This window comes from Diceros bicornis, chromosome 4, assembly GCF_020826845.1.
Source record: "Diceros bicornis minor isolate mBicDic1 chromosome 4, mDicBic1.mat.cur, whole genome shotgun sequence".
NCBI lineage: Eukaryota > Metazoa > Chordata > Mammalia > Perissodactyla > Rhinocerotidae > Diceros > Diceros bicornis.
In genome coordinates this window covers 59447536-59468252 of record NC_080743.1, presented here as the reverse complement: position 1 = coordinate 59468252, position 20717 = coordinate 59447536, and the positions used below count along the sequence as shown (strand labels likewise).

General features: G+C 46.3%; 2 protein-coding genes across 8 annotated transcripts in view; one reads left to right on the top strand and one right to left on the bottom strand.

The window, feature by feature from the left end:
• The window catches only part of GON4L (gon-4 like), a 79206-nt gene extending 67173 nt beyond the window's left edge, over positions 1 to 12033 (top strand). For 4 of the 6 annotated variants that reach the window (XM_058539401.1, XM_058539402.1, XM_058539399.1 and 1 more), the window contains 12 exons: positions 314 to 2014; positions 2559 to 2814; positions 3695 to 3879; positions 4807 to 5004; positions 6203 to 6346; positions 6914 to 7057; positions 7161 to 7280; positions 8726 to 8839; positions 9607 to 9817; positions 10303 to 10930; positions 11019 to 11121; positions 11521 to 12033. In XM_058539401.1, coding sequence (XP_058395384.1) covers positions 314 to 2014; positions 2559 to 2814; positions 3695 to 3879; positions 4807 to 5004; positions 6203 to 6346; positions 6914 to 7057; positions 7161 to 7280; positions 8726 to 8839; positions 9607 to 9817; positions 10303 to 10930; positions 11019 to 11121; positions 11521 to 11670 — 3954 coding nt within the window. In that variant the 3' untranslated portion in view covers positions 11671 to 12033. Of the gene's footprint in view, positions 1 to 313; positions 2015 to 2558; positions 2815 to 3694; positions 3880 to 4806; positions 5005 to 6202; positions 6347 to 6913; positions 7058 to 7160; positions 7281 to 8700; positions 8840 to 9606; positions 9818 to 10302; positions 10931 to 11018; positions 11122 to 11520 lie in introns of those variants that run through there. The other 2 variants (XM_058539400.1, XM_058539404.1) reach the window with 2 other exon arrangements.
• A 43-nt stretch (positions 12034 to 12076) lies between these two features.
• Positions 12077 to 16185, bottom strand: MSTO1 (misato mitochondrial distribution and morphology regulator 1). 2 transcript variants are annotated; one of them, XM_058539406.1, is made up of 14 exons: positions 16064 to 16185; positions 15816 to 15951; positions 15270 to 15339; positions 15099 to 15174; positions 14786 to 14840; positions 14576 to 14699; positions 14278 to 14395; positions 14066 to 14200; positions 13809 to 13961; positions 13391 to 13522; positions 13133 to 13317; positions 12796 to 12900; positions 12593 to 12705; positions 12077 to 12296 (listed from the first exon to the last, which is right to left on the bottom strand). In XM_058539406.1, the coding sequence occupies exons 1-14, from the start codon at positions 16145 to 16147 to the stop codon at positions 12082 to 12084; spliced, it is 1701 nt and encodes a 566-aa protein (XP_058395389.1). In that variant the 5' UTR covers positions 16148 to 16185; the 3' UTR covers positions 12077 to 12081. The 2 variants fall into 2 exon arrangements, with proteins under 2 accessions (XP_058395389.1, XP_058395388.1); XM_058539405.1 differs by having other exon boundaries at positions 14561 to 14699; positions 16064 to 16183.
• Between the last annotated feature and the right edge of the window lie 4532 nt (positions 16186 to 20717).

Genomic DNA, 20717 nt, shown 5'->3' with positions numbered 1-20717 from the left:
TTGTAGAACTAGGACTTGAGAAATCTTCCTCATTCACCCTTCCTCTCCTACTTCTCTACCCTCCCCCCAGGTGATTCTATAACCTTTTAAAAATGGTGGGTAAAATGATAGTTTCCCAAAAGAAGTTCAGAGAAGAGTTTCTAGAGTATAGAATTAGAATGTAATCTTTGTAGAAATTTTATATCATACAAAAAAATCCTTCTTGACAAGATGCGTTGAGACTGTCCTGGAAAGGTCCCTAAAATCTAGAAAGCCCTATTCTTTATACCAGATTCTGACATGTGCTGGATGAGAGTGTTCTTGTTCCCAATAGGCCAGTCTGCCATCCATCCAGGAGGAGCTGCGGCACGTGGCCGAGGCTGCCAGAGGGGGAGGAAATGGGACTGGAACCACTGAGATCAACTCAGACCCAGGCCTGGGAAAAGGCAGCTCAGAAATGGGGAGTGAAACTCCGTACCCACTGCTGTTGCCTAAGGGTGTCGTCCTGAAACTGAAGCCAGTTGCCAACCGTTTTTCCAGGAAGGCCTGGAGACAGAAGCGGTCATCAGTCCTGAAGCCCCTCCTTATCAGACCCAGCCCCTCTCTCCAGCCTAGCTCCAACTGTGGGAAAACACCAGCTAGGTCACCTCAGTCAGAAGCCCCTCCAAGCAAAATGGTGGTCCGGATTCCTCACATGATCCAGCCAGCCACTGTCTTACAGACAGTGCCAGGTGTCCCTCCACTGGGGGTCACTGGGGGTGATAATTTTGAGTGTCGAACAACACTGCCTACTATGCCCCCTGAGGCCAGGACCAGCTTCCCTCTGTCTGAGTCCCAGACCCTGCTCTCCTCTGCTCCTGTGCCCAAGGTAATGCTGCCCTCACTTGCCCCTTCTAAGTTTCGAAAGCCGTGTGTGAAACGGAGAGCCTCAAAGAGAAAGGGGGCTAAGACCTCTCTCTGTCTGAAGCCTGCTCCCCTCATCCACCCTGCACCTGTTATCTTCACTGTTCCTGCCACCACTGTGAAGGTTGTGAGCCTTGGCAGTGGCTGCAACATGATCCAGCCTGTCAACGCAGCTGTGGCCCAGAGTTCTCAGACTATTCCCATCACCACCCTCTTGGTTAACCCTACTACCTTCCCCTGTCCATTGAACCAGCCCCTTGTGGCCTCCTCTATCCCACCCTTAATTGTTTCTGGCAACTCTGTGAATCTTCCTGTACCATCTGCCCCTGAAGATAAGGTTCAAGTGAATGTGGACATTGGTTGTCCTTTGGCTGAAGGGAAAAATGCCTTTCAAAGCCTGGAACCCAAGTTAGAACCCCAGGAACTATCTCCTCTCTGTGCTGCTGTCTTCCCCAAAGAGGAGCACAGCCCAGGGCCTCCACCACTAGGTGGAGTGTGCCAGGAAGACTTGTCAGAGAACAGTGCCTATGGCTGGACTCTTGTGAAAACAGAGGAGGGGAGGCAAGCTCTGGATCCGCTGCCTCAGGGCTTCCCAGAGTCTCTGAACTCTCCCCCTGGGGATTTAGAGGAAATTGTCAAGATGGAACCTAAAGATCCTGGGGAGGAAGTCTCCAGCGGATCCCCAGAGCAGGACATTTATGATGAAATCAAAGAAGAACACACTGTGGAATTGGACACTGGCTTCCCAAGTGAGGAGTTAAGCAGTGCTAGGGAGGTGAAGAAACAGACAGTCTTACAGAAGGAGGAGAGGAGTCAGCCAGCTAAAGCCCCTTCAGCTTCTCAAGAGCCTCCTGATGAAGGAAACTCGAGAGATGTGAGTAAAGGATCTCCGAAGAATGTTTCATCCTCCACTGACCCTGAATTGGTTCTTAGCAGCCCTCCAGGGAAGCCCGAAGACCTCTCCAGTGTTGATGGTCAGTCAGTGGGGACCCCAGCTGGGCCAGAACATGGAGGAGAGAAGGATGGGCCAGAGGAAGAGGAAGAAGAGGACTTTGATGAGCTTACCCAAGATGAGGAAGATGAGATGTCATCAGCTTCTGAGGAGTCTGTGCTCTCTGTCCCGGAACTCCAGGTGAGAGCTGGGCATATTGTCACATATTTTGTGGACTCAGTAATATGTTTAATTTACTATTGATAGGCTACCTGCTTGCTTGCTGCACTATAGGTAGTCCTCAAATCATTTTTATTTGATTTTGGAATGCATTATGGGACATCATTTTGGGATTGAGGTGAGAGGAGAGGGAAAGGGTGAAATTTTACTTATTATATTTGACTTAAACTCATTTAAATGTTAAATTGAATCACTTGAGCACAATTTAAATGCCTAAAAAAATATCATAAGTATGGACTGTGGCAAAGGAAAACTCTCTTCAGGGTAGAGAGAGATGTTTTAAAACGCAATTTCTTCCCCCTCCTTCTGTCAGGCAGCAATCCCAGCTATCCCTGTGATTCTGTAACTCAGAGAATCAGGCTTCTGATAGTTGTGGTCACCCCCCGCCACACACCCTTCCCCCCCCCAATTGATTAACCTCAGTTCCTCCTAATAAACTCTGTGCAGTCAGCATTTGGTGAGCCATTCCGAGCCCTTGTGAACACACTTTTGGGGGGGTTTGCAGGAAACAATGGAGAAATTGACTTGGCTCGCATCTGAAAGGCGCATGAGTCAGGAGGGTGAGTCTGAGGAAGAGAACTCCCAGGAAGAAAACTCTGAGCCTGAAGAAGAAGAGGAAGAAGAAGCAGAAGGAATGGAAACCCTGCAGAAAGAAGATGAAATGACAGATGAAGCAGTTGGAGATCATGCTCAGAAGCCTCCTACCACCTTTGCCTCACCCAACACTGTTCCGGAAGTGGAGACCAGCAGGACCCCACCAGGTGAGTTTGGCAAGCCTATATGAGGGGCGGGTCTCAGTTGGCCTCATTGTCTAAAGGACATGTGCAGAGTGGCTAGCTTGTAAACCAGATGGCGAGTTTCCAAGCAAGTCCTCTGGATCTTCCCTACCATCTCTCTTCCCCCAAACAGATGATTAACCTAGTGCCTTTGCAGAGAAGAGATGCTCAGAAATTTTAAATTTGACTTTCATCTGCCACTAGATTTGTATTAGGTTCATTCAAGTTTTTTTTGTTTTGTTTTGTTTGAGGAAGATTAGCCCTGTGCTAACATCTGTTGCCAATCCTCCTCTTTTTTGCTGAGGAAGATTGGCCCTGGGCTAACATCCGTACCCATCTTCCTCTCCTTTATGTGGGACGCCGCCACAGCATGGCTTGATAAGCGCTGAGTCGGTGTGCGCCCCAGATCCAAACCCGCAAACCCTGGGCTGCCAAAGCAGAGCGCATGCACTTAACCACTATGCCCCGGGCCGGCCCGTCATCCGTGTTTTAATACTGGTTCTTAATTCATCTGTCACACATGAGGCTAAGAGCTATGTTTATTTCAGAAAACACTACTTGTTCCTCACCAAGACACAGTCCTTTGAGAGCCCAACATAAGGCCATACTCTTTAGACTTCCTTTCTCAGTAGGCGGTAGCTAAGTATCTCATTATCACCTCATTTAATGCAGTTAATGCTGCTGGCTCTGCATAGAGCTAATTTAACAGAGACAGACACGGCTCTCATACCATTTTCCCAACAGCTTTTCTCCTGAGTTGCTCCATAACAAGGATTAGGATTTGGAGGGGTGGGTACATGTGATGGGATGGGAAGAGTAGGGGTTGCAGGGACAGAGAAACAGTCTTTTTCACATGTTCTCTAAGGAGAGAGCATCAAAGCTGCTGGAAAGGGCCGGAGCAATCATCGAGCTCGCAACAAGCGGGGCACTCGGGCCCGGGCCAGCAAGGACACCTCCAAGCTGCTGTTGCTGTATGATGAGGACATTCTCGAGCGGGATCCACTCAGGGAGCAGAAGGATTTGGCCTTTGCTCAGGCTTATCTGACCAGGGTAGGCAAATGCTGCTTCCTCTTACTGCCAGTCCCTCTGAATGAGGCTGCTTCTCCTTCAAGGGAGGTGTTTTTAAAATGAAGTCTGCTTTTCAGGTTGCATAGCAGCCTTGTATGCTTCTGCCTTTGCTCTCCTAGAATTACCAAAAAAATCTGTGTGAGAGAACCACAACGAGACAGAGTTCAGTCATAAGCAGACTTATTGTTAGTACCTTAGCGTCACTCCTCTATTGCCCAGAAATTGGGGAAGGTGATACCACCATCATTAATGAGCCTGTGACTTCACTAGGTAGCCTAATAAGGACCTTTACTGAGCCCTCGGCTTCAGAAGAAAGACCTTTGGTACATTGGCCAGAGAGCAGGTCTCAGGGAAGCACTTGGTCTTCAGAGACATGAACCAACCTGTTCCTGGTAGTTGTCTTGGGTAGCTGTCTCGTTCTTTGGGTAACTTGCTGGTTCCTGTATCTCTCCAGCAAAGTTCCTTTATCCACTATCAGTGATAGTCATGGCTTTTTCTTGTCCTCTGATATTTTACTAATATTCCTAACTTATATATTATTTGACCTCAGATGATACCATGCTGAAATATATGTACCAAACACTCCTTATCTATTTCAATATGGAAATAAATGAGGAAGGAGAAGTTGGAGCTGCGTGCTAGAGAAAAGCTTACCTTGTTTTGTGGGTAGGGCTATGGTCCCTGGAAAATGAAGGTTTTTCAGTTGCCCACTATCAGAAAGGAGCTGTACCTTGCTCATTGCTCTGTGTCTTCCATTAGCAGTCAGATCTTAGGACCTGTGAGAGGAGTAGCCTCTGAAGGATAATTCTTGGAGTTCTCTAACAATAACTCCTCCTTCTCCCTCTGTACCATTGTTTCTTATTGGGGCCCAAAGAAAGGGTCTTGATGATTAAAAGTATTTTTGTATAGGTACGAGAAGCCCTGCAACATATCCCCGGCAAGTATGAGGACTTCCTTCAGGTCATCTATGAGTTTGAGTCAAGTACTCAGAGGCAGACAGCTGTGGATCTTTACAAAAGCCTGCGAATTCTGCTCCAAGACTGGCCTCAGCTGTTGAAGGACTTTGCTGCTTTCCTGTTGCCTGAGCAAGCTCTGGCCTGTGGATTAGTAAGTGGATGGGCAGAGACAGCATGCCAGGATTCCCGGGTCAGAGCAAGATGGGCATTCAATAGAGTTGATTAACACTGTTCTAGTCTCCCGACTGCTCCAGTCGGATAGCCTTCCCCTACCCCGAGGTGGTAAGAGCCTCCTTCTTTTCAAGGGGTGATCTTCCCAACCCCCATTCTCCCATTTTCTTTACAAGTGGAATGAGGGGTTTACTTTTACTTGCCAGTGAAGACCATAGGTAAGTCATATGCCCTTGGCTCCTCACTGTTGTAGAACAGGCCTTCATTCAGCAAATATTTGTTGAGTGCCTGCTGTGTGTCAGGCAAAGTTCTAGGTACTAGGACTATCGTAATTATAAAAGACTAAAATCCTTCCCCTCATAGAGCTTACATTCTCATGGGGAAAGTCAGATGATAAATAGTAAAATATATATATTATACATATATATATTATAAAAATTATAAAATAGATATAAATATCTAGTATATTTACTCTATAATACTATAATATAAATAGCTAGTATATATAAATAGCTAGTATATAAAAAAAGTATATAATGCTTTATAGAAAAATAAAGCAGGAAAGGGGAATAGCAAGTTGTAGGTAAATGGGTGAGGGGTGGGGTGTTGCAATTTTATACCTGGTGGTCTGTGAAGGCCACTGTGGTAAGGTGACATTTGAAATGTTGGAGAATAAGTGTCTAAACATGAGGGATGTCCCAGTAGTTCTGAGTTTCTTGTCATGACTGATGAACACGGGAATAAAGGATGTAATGAGATTATTTTGATAGTCTTAAAGCAGTTAAACGATAATGGTGTGATTATGCATATCATGCCAATCTTCTCTTCCTGTATTATTATGAGGATCAAATGAGTGTATATGTGAAAATTCTTTCTAAACCGTGAAATGCCACGTGAGTTTGAGTGTCTGATTTCACAATCCATGAAACAATGAACAACTTGAGATATGTACATCTCTTGAATCTTTTCATCCACATCTTAGTTAACTTGGGTTGGTAGACCCCAGAAAAAGGTGGATTTATGCTAGGGTCTTAAAAAAGATCTCACTGTCGTAAACTAGAATCCTGTCATCCCCCAACACCTCCAGCTCATTTCTCTTGGTTCTTATGCTTAGATTCCTCAAGTCCTGCTCTAGCTGTGTAGGTGATGCCTCTTTTGCTCTCTTTCCACTCCGGTAGTTTGAGGAGCAGCAGGCTTTTGAGAAGAGTCGCAAGTTTCTTCGGCAGTTGGAAATCTGCTTTGCAGAGAACCCCTCACACCACCAGAAGATCATCAAGGTCCTCCAAAGCTGTGCAGACTGCCTGCCCCAAGAGATCACTGAGGTATTCTGTCCTGTCCTGCTTCCTTTCCATTGTCATTTGGGCCTTAGGCCCTTCCCTTCTCCCTTTCCCTAACCTATTCCATATCCTCTTGCTTCTGGGGTACCATGGACTTCCTGGAGGGGATGAAGAAGGGAAGGACTTTTTAGGCTTGCCTAAAGCATAAAGCCCTGCAATAGGGGTGGTTGCCACCTGAAACCAGAGTCTGACTGATCTTCACAGGCTCAGAATGCCATCAATGCCCTGGAAGGGAAGTTCAAGGAAGGAGGTGATAGGGCCTGGGAGGGGCTTGCCTCCTTGGCTCTGCTGGAGTTAGTGCCTGAGCTGGGGATCAGTAGCGCAGGGGTAGAGAGTATTGTCATTAGGAATGAAACCTATTATTAAGACCCCTCCTGTGTAGGCAAGCAATGAGGGAACAAGAGCTTAAGAATTCTTAGCTATCAAAGAGAGGCTTCTGTGTGTCTCCCAGCTGACTAGGAAAGTAGAACTTGGAAGTCTATGGGATTGATTTGGAATGGTGGCCTGGAGAGGATCTGGAGACTTCATCTTTCCCTCCATAACTTCCCCCAGCTCAAGACACAGATGTGGCAGCTCCTCAAGGGCCATGACCACCTACAGGATGAGTTCTCTATCTTCTTTGACCATCTGCGCCCAGCAGCTAGCCGGATGGGTGACTTTGAAGAGATCAATTGGACTGAGGAGAAGGAGTATGAGGTACAGGCCCTGAAGCTGCAGTAGGGTTGTGAAGGGGGAAGGCCATGTGTAGGAGGGATATCTGCCCCAGAGTCTGTGTTGAGTGGCACCAACTCCTCCCCAGTTTGATGGCTTTGAAGAAGTGGCTCTGCCTGATGTGGAAGAGGAAGAGGAACCTCCCAAGATACCCACAGCCTCAAAGAACAAAAGAAGGAAAGAAATTGGGGTCCAAAATCATGATAAGGTACACCAGGTTGTTGGGGATTATCCATTTTTCATGAATCAAGCCTTGAGTTTTCTGTCTAAATATTTCTCTGGCTTAGTGTGGTTCAAAGCCTCTGGGTTCATGGAGCAGGAACCAAAGGTCAGTCTGCTAATGGACAAGCACAGCCCATGGGCAAAGTAGTGCGTTTGCTGAAAAGGCCCCAGCCCTGGCCGCCTCAGTAGAAGGATCTGTTTGCCCTTTTTCTCTCTAGCTCAGAGCTATTTTTCTTGCCCTTGAGTCTTAACTTCTTCCATTCTGTTCATGTAAAGAAATAGAATCAAGATTCCCCATTTTAATAATAATGATAACAGGTAATACTTAGCTGTGTTACAAAGTATCATGTATCTCTTGGAAGTATTTTACGTAGTTTATTCCCTCATTTAATTCTCACAATAATCCTATGAAGAGATTGCTCTTATTTGCATTTTACGGAAGAAGAAACTTAAGTACAGAGAGAAGCCATTGCCAGGGTCTCATGTTTAATAAGTGGCAGTGCTAGGATATGAACCCGGGTAATCTGGTTCCAGAGTCTTCTCGTACTCACTGCTCTTTACTGCTCTTCAAGAAGTAGCCTTTTTTTTTTTTGTGAGGAAGATCGGCCCTGAGCCAACATCTGCCAATCCTCCTCTTTTTTTGCTGAGGAAGACCGGCCCCGGGCCAACATCCATGCCCATCTTTCTCTACTTTATGTGGGATGCCGCCACAGCATGGCCCTCCCAGCGGTGCGTTGGTGCACGTCCGGGATCCGAACTAGCGAACCCCAGGCCATCGCAGCGGAGTGCACACACTCAACCGCCTGCACCACTGGGCCGGCCCCCCAAGAAGTAGCCTTTTTAATTCATGTCCCTTTACTACATTTCTTTTACTCTTTCTTGGGGAAAAACTGCTTCTTAGTAACTGAATGACCTTGGGCAATTTATTTAATCTCTCTTTGTTTCAGTTTATGCATTGTCAATGGGGATAATGTACTTATGTCTTGGGTTTATTGAACAGAGAGTATCATTGAGTGAGCCTTCCATATGTACAAAGCCCTCTCTCAAGGGAATTGGAAGAGAGGGGAGAGCTCAAGGCACAGGGAGACAGAAACAAAGACAGACGAGTGAGTAGATCGGATCTCATGATGGAGCTCTCCAGTGACTTTGCCTCAGATTGTGTTTGACTTAAATATTTCTTGAAACATCTAGGCAATTGGGATATGTTAGTCTTTGGGTCATTTAAGGATTGTTTCAGGGATTCATAAGAGACTTTCATCAAGTTTCAGTGTTGATTTCCAAGGCAATGTGAAGAGATGGTGTATATATAATAAAAGAGAATGGATAGGGGTGGGGGTCACGGAGGCGGGCTTGTTCAGATGGCTCGCAACTTAGCTTCCTCTCTTGGTACCAAAAATGCTTGGCAGCTAACCAAGCCGAGGTATCTCCTAGGAGGCTGAGTGGCCAGATGGGGCCAAGGACTGTGCCTGTTCCTGCCATGAAGGAGGTCCTGATTCCAAGCTGAAGAAGAGCAAAAGGAGAAATTGTAGCCACTGCAGCAGCAAGGTGAGGAGGGAATTGGTACCGAGGGGTATCAGAGCTGCCTGGGGCAACCCCTAGGTTGCCTTACTGTGTGGGTATTGTTTGCTATAACAGATGTCTACCTTATTGAATTCCTAAAAATATCACACATATATAAATAATATGCAGTACACAAACACCGTAATGTGTGTATGCAAAATAAGTAGAACCTTTTAAAAATATACAATGGATTTTGCTTTTTATTTATTTAATTTTTGCTGAGGAAGGTTAGCCCTGAGCTAACATCTGTGCCAGTCTTCCTCTACTTTATATGTGGGTCGCTGCCACAGTGTGGCTGACAAGTGGTGTAGGTCTGTGCCCGGGATCCAAGCCCATGAACCCCAGGGCCGCTGAAGCGTGCCAAACTTAAACACTATGCCACAGGGTGGCCCCTGAATTTTGCTTTTTAAAGAGAATCCTGTGGGTACAGCTTTTGGAATTGGAAAGAAGTCAACCAGTGCAAATATTTCCCTCTTAGATTTTTTTTTGATGAAATAAACCTGGATCAGGAAGACAGACCCTGAAGGTAATGCTGGGTCTCTGGAGTAGGGTTGGTTGGCAGCAAAAGTACAGTCCCTGGTTAGAGAAGGAGTGGGAGAATCCGCTTCTCTACTCTGGGCCATTTAAAATCGTTGGAGCAGGCATGCATGTTGGCTGACTTGCTGAGCATCATGGCAGGGCTTCTTCCTTTGATCAGCCCCTAAGATAAAAGGAGGTGAGGAGACCCTTGACCCAGAAGGCCATCCCTGCAGGTCTGTGACAGCAAATCCTACAAGAGCAAGGAGCCCCATGAGTTGGTGGGCGGCAGCCCCCACCGAGAGGCCAGTCCTATGCCTGGTGCTAAGGAAGCTGGGCAGGGCAAGGACACGATGGAGGAGGAAGCTCCAGAGGAGCGAGAAAACATGGAGGCAACCCAGAGCAGACCTGGCAGGAGTACCAGAAAGGGAGAGATGCCTGTTCCAGGTGAGTGAACTGACTTCCAGCCCAGCCGGTCTCCATTTCTGACTGTCTCACATACTTTAAACAGGAGCATCTTTGAGCCTGGATAAGTAAGTCTTTTCAGGCATGGACCACCACCTCTTTCACTAACAAACCAATAGGAAACCCTTCTCCTGTGCAGCGTTAATTTTCTCTCCCGTGGCCTCAGTCCTCTTGCAGAATTGAGTGCTACAAAATCAACATGATTCAGCATTCTATTCTTGTGTCCCCATTCCTGATTCCCTTCCCCTTATCTCTAGATCTCTGGGATCTACATTCTAAGGATTCAGCCATTCTTAGCTTTGGCAGTCAGAGTTTTATATCTTTATATAAGTGACTTGAGCCCCCACTCCCACTGCACTCTTTTAGATTAGAATTTTATCACCAGAATGACCCTGTGGTAATTTGTAGTCCGTAGGTGCATCTTGACCCTGTCCATATTTTTAGATCCTTATTTTCCTCCTACACAGGATTGGCAGTGGGGAACACTTTGTTGTCCCAAGAAGTGACTCTTACAGACCGGCTCCTTCTGGATGGCCCACCACCCTACTCACCAGAGACTCCTCAGCGTCCCTCCAAAACGGGAGCTGTGCTATACACTATTAGGAGAAACCAGGCTGGGCCTGAGGTTGTCTCCTGCCCCCAGGCCTCCCCCAGACTTCAGCATGACGGGGAGGGCCATAAGGCAGTGAGTGAGTCAGAGACTTCCATGCTAGTCTGGGATGTTTCAGAAACTGAGAAATTGCCTGAAACTGTTGAACCCCTTGCTTCCTTCCCGAGTCCTGTTTCCTCAACGACCCAAGACTTAGGGAGAAGACAAGTGTCTGGGAAACCAGATACTCAAGAGAGCTGGCTGCCTTCAAACAGAGCTGGGGTGAAGACAGCAGACAGGATGTCCCCTGTCCGTGAACCTTCTTCATCAGGAATTGACACCTCAGAGACCTCTCCCAAAGCCACTAGAGGAGGTTTGGCTAAAGACAGTGGAATACAAGGGAAGGGTCCAGTGGGGGAGCAGCAGCCAAAGGCCACAGAAGCTACAGTGTGTGCCAACAACAGCAAGGTCAGCTCCACTGGGGAAAAGGTTGTCCTGTGGACAAGGTAGGTAAGGATGGATGGTATGCGTATTTAGAAAGTAGATGGAACACATCCATGTTACTGAGGATTAACCACAATATGTGGGTTACAGGGAAGCTGACCGTGTGATTCTTACCATGTGCCAGGAGCAAGGAGCACAGCCGCAGACTTTTAGCATCATCTCCCAGCAGCTGGGAAATAAGACCCCTACGGAGGTAAGTGGAGGAAGCCCTGCTAGAGCTGTAAGCCCAGAGGAACCAAGGAGAGGGCCTGGCGAGAAGAGGACAGGTTGGCAACTAAGAGATATGACATCAACGGGTGATTGTAAAGGTCTGCCCTGAGGAAGGGCTTGATGTGTCAGGGCGGTTGGTAGTGGTTCTAGAAGGGAAAGGGTGTTGGATTTTGAGGCAGAAGCCCCAGAAATTCCATCCTAAGGAAGAAGGTGACTTGGGCAAAATATTTAGCCTCTTAACTGAGTTTCCTTATCTGTAAGGAGGACACAGCCCTCACAACCTTACTGTGTGGAACAAATAAGATTGTTCAAATTGGTACATAATGCTTAATAAGTTAGTAACTTAGGAACAGTGAATGCAGCGCTTCACCTTTCCTCCTAGGTTTCCCACCGTTTTCGAGAACTCATGCAGCTCTTCCACACCGCCTGCGAGGCCAGCTCCGAGGACGAGGATGATGCAACCAGCACCAGCAACACAGACCAGCTGTCTGACCACGGGGACCTTCTGTCTGAGGAGGAGCTAGATGAGTGAGACTCTGGGAGCTGTGGGTGTCATCTGCACAGGATCAAACCCAAGAGGCACCCTGATGAGGGAGAGGGTGGTTGTACTTTGCTTGTACAACCCTTGAGCTCAGTATACAGAGCTGGAGGAGCAGGGGCCGAGGACAAAGACAAAGGCGGGCTGGGGCTCTGCCATCCTATTTGTCATTCAAGGTCTTTTATGAACACCTTAGAAACTGACTTTGTAAATAGCACCAAGGGAGAGGGGGGCTCAGCTCCTTTTCTTCCCTTTTTTTTTCGTCTGATGGTACATATTTATTGTTCTGTGATCTAATCACAATGTTTCTAAATGTAATAAATGCCTATGTTGGTGTAGCCAGTCCCAAGACACTGAGCTCCTGCATCCAGCAGTTTTTATTGTAAACTAGCTCTTTCCTTTTCTTTAGTCCATGAGGCTGTCACCACCCTGGTAGCACTGGGCCAGACTGCATAGCTCCTGCAGCACCTCCTCTAGGTCATCCTGTTCCACTCCAGCATCCAAGAAGCTGGCCCAGCGCCGCAGGTCGAGTTTGGTGAGCTCTTTGGCCAAGTCTCCCAGGGTTCTGTTCAAGGATGAAGAGGAGCAGAGGGCCCCAAGCACTGGGATGCTCTCCACTGCTGCGGAGGGAGGGAAAGGGGGGGCTTGTAAATGGACTGCTATTCTACCCTGGGACTCTCTTGTACACATAGGGGAGTCTGGGCCTTTGGTAGACTTGATTGTAAAGTAAACTCAATAAATTTTGTGTACTGTCCCCTTAGTATACCAGTACTCTAGAGGAATAACACTTCTGTCAGGAGCCATAGAGTGAATAAAGGAATGTTTAACTCTGAACTTCTTAAGTACCTTTATCCAGGAAGGGATATAGGAAAACCTTTCCCATGTTTGAAATTTTGGTTTTCTTCATCCTACATACCTGCCCCAGTTGGGGGACCATCCAGAACCAAACCCTGCTGGCTGAGGCTTGAGGAGAAGAGGTGGGGGTAGGGAGGAACCACCTTGCAGGGAGTCAGCAGCAGATGGGAAGAACTGTGGGGGCAAGAGAAGAGCAGTTGAGTGAAAAAAAGTCAAGGGAGGTGTGAGGTCTGGGAGCAGGGTAAGAGCAAGCATTATACTGACCTCCTGACGCTAGGTTGCTGCTGTTGTAAATACTGGGCCAAGACTTCTTCCCCAGTGGTACACGCGTGGAGCAGGGAGGGCAGAGGTGTCCCTGGGGTGAGCTGACTGCCAGAATAAAGCCAAAACCACCTTTAATTGGTGGCAACATGAATAAGAAGCTAAGAATTCTTATGTTCTCAGGCCATCGGCTGAATCAGGATACTCAGTCTTTTTTTTTTTTAAGTATGGCAGAGGGAAGAAGAGAGAGGCAATGCCATTAGAATGTCCAGAAGTGTCAGGAAGAAAAGGATGTGAAAGGAAAGTCTGACAAGGGCTCCTCAAGACCACCAGTCCTCACCTGGTGTGGCATGCTTTGTTTAGACCCCTCAGCACCACTGACTGGGCAAAGCAGCATATTCCAGAAGGGTCCCCACATGCAGACAATGGGGTCCATGGGGTGGCCCCTCCAAGCTGCACCAGGGCATCAGGAAGGGACTGGCTTGGAACCAAGGGGAAGGGGATGGTTGCTCCTGCTGTCACCACCTAAAGGTCAGGAAGAGATCAAGTTACAGAGCTTTTCTTCAGCTCTGACTCAACCCCTCACAAAGCTTCATACCTTTTTCCCAGAGAAGTTCAGCATATCAGCCAGATGAACCATGGAAACTGGCGAAGAACGTAGGCGATAAGGAACAGTAACTGTGTCCAGGGCTGTAGCCAGGATGGCACTACAGTGGAAGGGCAGAGTGGCCTGTAAAGAGGATACCGAGAAGAGCACTTGGCCTTTCGAGTCTGGAAAAGAGAGAGTGGTGGCAGAATAGTGATGGCAGAGGTCCGGGTTCTTTGTGAAAAAGCCAGGGGTGTGTTTGGCCGAAGGCTGAAAAAGCATAGGACAGTGTGATCTAAGAGGCCACATCAGAGCTGAGTTTAAGCTGAGGCTTCAAGAATAGAGCCAGTAACAGACAAAGGCTGACTCATGGAGTGTGAGGGGGTGCCCGCTTACTCGCTGCACTCAGAAAGAGAGCTTTGAGCCTTACGTCATAACGCAGGTGAGGGAAGCTGACGGGTGACTCAGGTCGCAGCCCCAGGCTGCCACCCAAGGATAAGGGGCAGACCAGAGAGCTGTGAGCAGACAGGCGCACCAGACCGAAAGCTGTGTTTAACAGACGATAGATGTTTTTCTGGGGCTCCTGGTGAAAGAAAGGAGAGTTGTTTAAGCAACTTTCTCAGTGGGCTATCATTCCTTCATTTCTCCCTCACTACACTGACTGTTTTTCCCCTAAGTTCTACTCACCCCAAGACTGTAGGGACCAGGGAGCAGGCCCCAGGTTATTATTCCCCGCCCTGAATACTCGTCTTGTAGCAACTCTGTGGCCTTAGCGCCTACTCCAGAGAAGCCATTGTGCAGGTCACACAGGATCTGGAAGCCCTGGAGAGAAGTGAATGATGAAAGCTAGTAGGATGAGAAGAGTTTCTACCCTGGTGGCCACCATGCCACACAGCTACCTGCAGGTAGTCACACTCCTCCACGTAGAAGTGCAGCCTGTCCTCCAGCTCTTCCAGGTACCTGGGTTCCTTCAGGATACTCTCCCCTTGGCCAAAAGCCTCCAAGCGACCTGCCTCCCTGCCATGCATAAACACAATCCAGGACTTGCAGGACTGCCCCACACCCGCTCCCTGCCTGAGATCTCTTGTTTCTGGGGAGGGCAGGGAAGATGGCCTCAAGAGCCTCATCTGACATTGGGAGGGACTCAGTTTCTTGCCTCACAGCCTCTGGGGCCCCCCATACCCATCATGGTTGTACTTCTGAATCATACAGATGCTCCGGGGGTGAAGAGGGACTCGGAGGAAGTCTGACCAGACTCGGATGCTGCCCTCCGGGGGGGTAAGTGGTTTTGGAGTTGTAGCCGTGGTGAGTAGGGGGGGACCTGAAGAAAAAGCAGAAGGAATGTACCTTTCTCCATGTTCCTGCTCTGCCCAGTTCCCCATCCAGCAGTATCTGGACAAGTCTCACCTTTGCCATTGGGAATGGATTTGACCCTCCAGATACCATCACTATTCAGCACTCCCTGGGAGGGATGAGACAAACTACATTTAGTTCCAGGTGGTCTCGAGGCAAAAGTTGATTTATCCTCCTTGATTTTGCTGGCCATACCCCAGAGCCTCCTTTCTGTTCACCTAGTCATAGTCCTTTAGGGGAAAAAAGTGCTTTTTCCTAAATACCATTCTAAGGCATTTAAGATGATTAAAATCCTCTTTTTCTCTGCCCCAGTGGAGGCACTCTGGTTGTAGCACTGGGTTTAAAAGTTCAGGGCAGAGGCCCTCACCTCTGCACTCAGAAAGTCCTGGAGATAAGGGTTCTTGGGATAGAGTTCCTCTTTGTGTGTGGTGAGCTTCCCCTGCCTGAAAGAAAGTGGAGGTTGATAACAGGGGCAGGTTCCCTGGGTTCTCCAGCATCCTGGGCACATTCCCCACTCCTCTCCAAACATCACAGATACCATGCAATTGCAGCATCTAGCAGTTTGTCCCTGTAGAGTCCACCGTCTTGTTTTAGGGAGCTCAGACTACCTGTACAAAAATAACAGGCAATGTTAGGTCAAATCCTAGTCCCTCCCCTGCTCCAACTAATCTTCCTCTGATCACCTGACAACCTGCTGTCACCATCCCTCCAGCACTTGGCTCTTCCAAGCTTTCTTGAATATACATGAGTTGGAAAAAAACCTTGCTTAGGAGAATCTAGATGCCATCCTTCATTCCCAGCTTAGTCATTAGCTTTGGGACCGGGTCCTACAGGAATGCCACAGTTCAACATCTCACTGTCTCCAGGGGCAAGCTGCCCATTCCAGAGATGGCTCTAGAACGAAATAAAGTTTTGCCTTTTTGCGTCCCTCGGGTCTTGGCATACTGTAGTTAACTCTACCTGTGGCTCCTACTCTGTGGTCCTTCAGCCTAGTATGGTCGGAGGATCTTGAAGCGAAAGGATGCTCAAGACTCCGCACGCGATGGGGAAAACTGGGCACTGGCGACCCCTACCACCGCCTCACCCTTCAGATCCATGAGGATGAGTCTCGGCGTGTACGTCTCCTGGCCGTGGAGCGTCCGGCCCGTCCGGTACAGGACGTCGGGGCAGAGCTCTCCCGGCGGCTCCTTGGCATCGGTCGGTCCGCACAGCGCAGCATCCTGAGGAGGGAAAAAGGAAGGACTGAACTCAGGGCTGGTGAGAGGGACAGGACGGAAGTTAGGGCTGGAGGTCCGGAAAGGGTCCGCTGGGGCAGCCGCCCAGAGACCTCACCTGCTGGTTCCACCAGTGCGCTCCCACGAAACCCGCAAAATGTCCCAACTGCAATGTGAGCACCTCTCGGGCCCCGCCCGCCATGCCGCGCGGCTCCACCGGATCGCACAGTCCCAGCCTGCTCACTCTCTGCTCCTAGCCGATTGGTCGGCAGGCTTGTGGGCGGTGCCTCACCCTCTGCGCCCTATTGGTCCACAAACACATCCTTTCCCATAGGTTAAACGATGCGTTGGGCCTTGGAGACACGCTCATCCTTCCCCTCCTCTTCCTGGCGTGGACCAGTACTGCTTACTCGTAGTTGTCGGCGAGGGGCGGGGCCCCGCGGCCCACGCCGGAAGTTGTGGGCGCCGGAGCATTGTTGGCGCTGAGTCTTTTGTATCTCACGTGGGGGTCTCTGGTGTGGCTCACAGAAGGTTCTCCTACCGTATTCTTTACTTCTCTGGCAGCTTTTTTCCTTTCTCTCACGGGATAGTTATGCTGGCCAGTAGCGCTTCAGGCAAAAATGAAACCTTGCCAGAAAAGGAGACTCTCCCTTAAGGCCTCCCATGCGCCCCCTCCTTCCCCTCCCTAGGTCAAAGCCTTCCTGACTTATATAACCTTGTGGACTGATTTATCTGTCATCTGTCTGTCTTTCTGATCTATCTATATCTTCTATATGTCATCTGTCTATCACGTTATGTAAATAAATCCGAGTACGTATTCTTCTGTGTCTGCCTTTTGCTCGACATCTTTTGTGAAATTCTTTACTATTCTTGCATGTACTTCAGAATAGTCGTCCATTGTATGAATATACCACAAATGCTGTATTCTACTGATTATAGGCTTTGGGATTGCTTCCAGTTTTTGGCTGTTAGGTGCTACAGTTAACATTTGTGCAGGTGCACATGCACACGTTTCTGTTGGGTGTATACCTAGGAGTGTGATTGTTGGGTCATAAGGATGGGTATGTTCAAACTTGGTAAATAACACCAATCTGTTTTATAAATTTCTTTACCAATTTACAATTCCACCACCAGTGAAGGGGAGTTTTCAGTTGATGTTCCATAACCTTGCCAACATTTTAAAATTTTAGTCCTTAACACTGATTTTAATTTTGCTGATTACTAATGAGGTTGAGAGCACCTTTTTGTATGTTTATCAGCCGTTTGGATAGCCACTTTTTCGAAGTGCATGTTCATGTCTCTTGCCCATGTTTTTTTCGAGTTGTCTCTTATTGATTTGTAGGAGTAAGAACTTTATTCTAGATACAAGCCTTTCGTCAGTTATATGTCTTGAAAATATCTTTTCCCACTCTGGTTGCCTTTTCATTTCTGTAAAGGGGGTCTTTTGAAGAAAGAGATTTGTCTGTTTTGTTTTTTTAAATACAGTCACATTTATTGATCTTTATGCAATATTACTAATGCATTTAATGTTATGTTTCGGGCTCTTGATCCTGTTCCATTGGTCTGTTCCAATTTCAAACTGTCTCTAAACACTATGTTTTTTAAAAAATGTCTTAGGTTCCCTGAGTACACAAAGAGACCAAGAACAGGAGAGGGGAGGGTCAGTGTTAGGGGTGACAGAAGTATGGCAGCTAATAAATGTAGATGGAATGATAGAGTTTAAATTTAGATTGCAGCTATCAATTTAAGATTTTATTCAGATGAGGATAATCAATGATGTTAAAACCATTGGATGATAATTTTTTGGAAAACAGGATGGTTTCAGGATTTCAAAGCAACCCTTCACAGACAACTTGTTAATTACATTGGGGAAAATGTTCTTTTACAATGATGGATGCCAAAATTAACCAGTGGTCAAACGTAGCATCACCAATAACGGAACAAACTGGAATGATTGATGGTGTGGCAAATACAAAATATCACTTATGTGTTATGCTTGCCAAAAGCCTTTAACCTGTATCAGATCTGGAGAAAACAATTTGACAGATCTACAATGTGGGACAGTCTATAAAACAACTGGCCTGGCGTCTTCAAAAATGTCAAATGACAAAAAAATCAGAGGGTCTATTGAAGATAAAAAGATATTAAAGAGATATTTCAGCTTAAATGTAATATGTGATCCTTGATTGAAACCTGGATTGGCAAGGGGGTGGGGTGGGGGGAGCCATAAAGACATTGTTGGGATAATGGAGAAATTTGAAAATAGACCATATATTAGATAATATTATTACATTGATGATGAGTTTCTTTGGTGTGATAATGATATTCTGGTTATACAGGAGAATATTTTAAGGAGATATGTGATGAAATACTTGTCTGCAATTTAATTTCATATGGTGCTGCAAAGTGAAAAAATATATAGACAGAGAAAGGGAGTATGACAAAATGTTAACAATTGAATCTAAGTGAAGGTCATATGGTGTTCTTTTCTGCTACTCGCTCATCATTCCTGTAGGTTTGAAATTTTTTAAATAAAAGGTTAGAATAAGTCTTATCTATTCTGGGCTCTTTGTATGTCTACATATATTTTAGAATCAGTCTGTCAAGTTCCACAGCAAAATTTAAAACCTATACATATTTTGATTGCGATAGCATTGCATCTCTATAGATCAGTTTGGGGAGAATTAATGTCTTTATAATATTAAATTTTCCAATTTATATTCTACCATGTATTGAGGTCTTTAAATTTTTTCCAATAATATTTTATAGTTTTCTTATAAATGTCATATACATCTTTTGTTATATTTATTCTTATGTTTTTTTATATTTTTGTTGCTATTATAAATGAAATCTTTTTAAATTTTATTTTGTTGATATACAGAAATAGAACTGATTTGTCTACTGACATAACCAGCAACACTGCTATGCTCACTTGTTAATTTTAGTAATTCAACTGTAGATTCTTGGATTTCTTACACAATCTTTTTTTTTTTATGAGGAAGATCAGCCCTGAGCTAACATCCATGCCAATCCTCCTCTTTTTGCTGAGGAAGACTGGCCCTGGGCTAACATCCGTGCCCATCTTCCTCTACTTTATATGGGACGCCGCCACAGCATGGCCTGACAAGTGTTAAGTTGGTGCGTGCCCGGGATCCGAACCGGGGCCACCAGCAGCGGAGCGCACACACTTAACCACTATGCCACAGGGCCGGCCCCCTTACACAATCTTATCTACAAATAATGATGGTTATTTTTATCTCTTTCCAAATCTTACATGTAACTTTGTTTTCCTTGCCACAGCGCACTGACTAGGACCTCAAGTACAGTGTGGAATAGAAGTGGTAAAAGTAGACATCCATGTCTTGCTTCCCATCTCAAAGGGCAGCTGTCACCATTTCACTTCTAAGTATGATGTGGGCTGAAGAATTTTTTTTTTTTTTTTTGTGAGGAAGGTCAGCCCTGAGCTAACATCCAATTCCAACCCTCCTCTTTTTGCTGAGGAAGATTGGCCCTGGGCTAACATCCGTGCCCATCTTCCTCTACATTTCTTTATATGGGACACTGCCACAGCATGGCTTGACAAGCGGTGCGTCAGTGCACGCCCAGGATCCAAACCTGCAAACCCCGGGCTGCCAAAGCGGAGGGCGCGCACTTAACTGCTATGCCACTGGCCTGGCTCCTGTGCTGAAGTATTTTTGTAGATACTCTGTTAGCTTAAGGAAGTTGTCTTCTATTTCCAGTTTGCTAAGAGTTTTGATCATGAATGGATTTGGAATTGAAAAAAAATTTTCTCTGAATTAAGATAATCATATTATTTTATCCTTCTTTTGCTTTGCTAATGGGATAAATTACATAGTTTGATTTTTGCATATAATCTTATCTTGCATTCCTGGAATAAACCTTGACTCATTTATGTTGTATTATCCCTTTAAAATGTTGGATCTGGGGGCCGCCCCGTGGCGCAAGCGGTTAAGTGCGCGCGCTCCACTGCGGCGGCCCGGGTTCGCCAGTTCGGATCCCAGGTGCGCACTGATGCACCGCTTAGTAAGCTATGCTGTGGTGGCCTCCCATATAAAGTGGAGGAAGATGGGCACGGATGTTAGCCCAGGGCCGGTCTTCCTCAGCAAAAAAAAAAAAAAAGAGGAGGATTGGCAGATGTTAGCGTAGGGCTGATATTCCTCATACACACACACAAAAAATCTTGGCTCTGAGTTATTCATATTTTGTTTGGGATTTTTGCATTCATGTTTATGAATGAGATTAGCCTGTAATTTCCCTTTTTTGTAATTTTCTTGTCAGGTTTTGATATCAGAGTAATAATATTAGCCTCAAAAAACAAGTTGGGAAGTAGCTCCCCTTTTTCTGTTTTCCACAAGAGTTTGTATGAGATTGGCATTATTTCTTCTTTAAATGTTTGGCAGAATTTACTGGTGAAGTCATATGGGCCTGGCATTCTTTGTAGAACAGTTTTCAATTATGAATTCAATAATAGTTATAGGACTATTTAAATGATTTCTTCCTATGTCAATTTTGATATTATATTTTCCTAGGAATGTGTCCATTTTATCTTCAAATTCAGAGTTATTGCCATCAAATGGTTCATAATATACCCATTTAATCTTTTTAATGTCTGCAAGATCTGTAGTGATATTCTTTATCATTTCTGATATTGCTGCTTTTAAAGGTAAATAATTATTTTTACATTTTTTCGTGAATATTCTCACCAGAGGTGTTTTTCTAATCAATTTTTTTTTTTTTGGAGAGGAAGATTG

Bases quoted from the DNA above. Each gene is read 5' to 3' on its own strand.
- MSTO1 (XM_058539405.1), bottom strand. From the start codon at position 16,147: ATGGCGGGCGGGGCCCGAGAGGTGCTCACATTGCAGTTGGGACATTTT. The intron at 15,952-16,063 runs GTGAGGTCTCTG...TTCCCTCCTCAG, and splicing joins CGCACTGGTGGAACCAGCAG to GATGCTGCGCTGTGCGGACC. The intron at 15,340-15,815 runs GTGAGGCGGTGG...ATTTTTGTACAG, and splicing joins CATCCTCATGGATCTGAAGG to GTAGTCTGAGCTCCCTAAAA.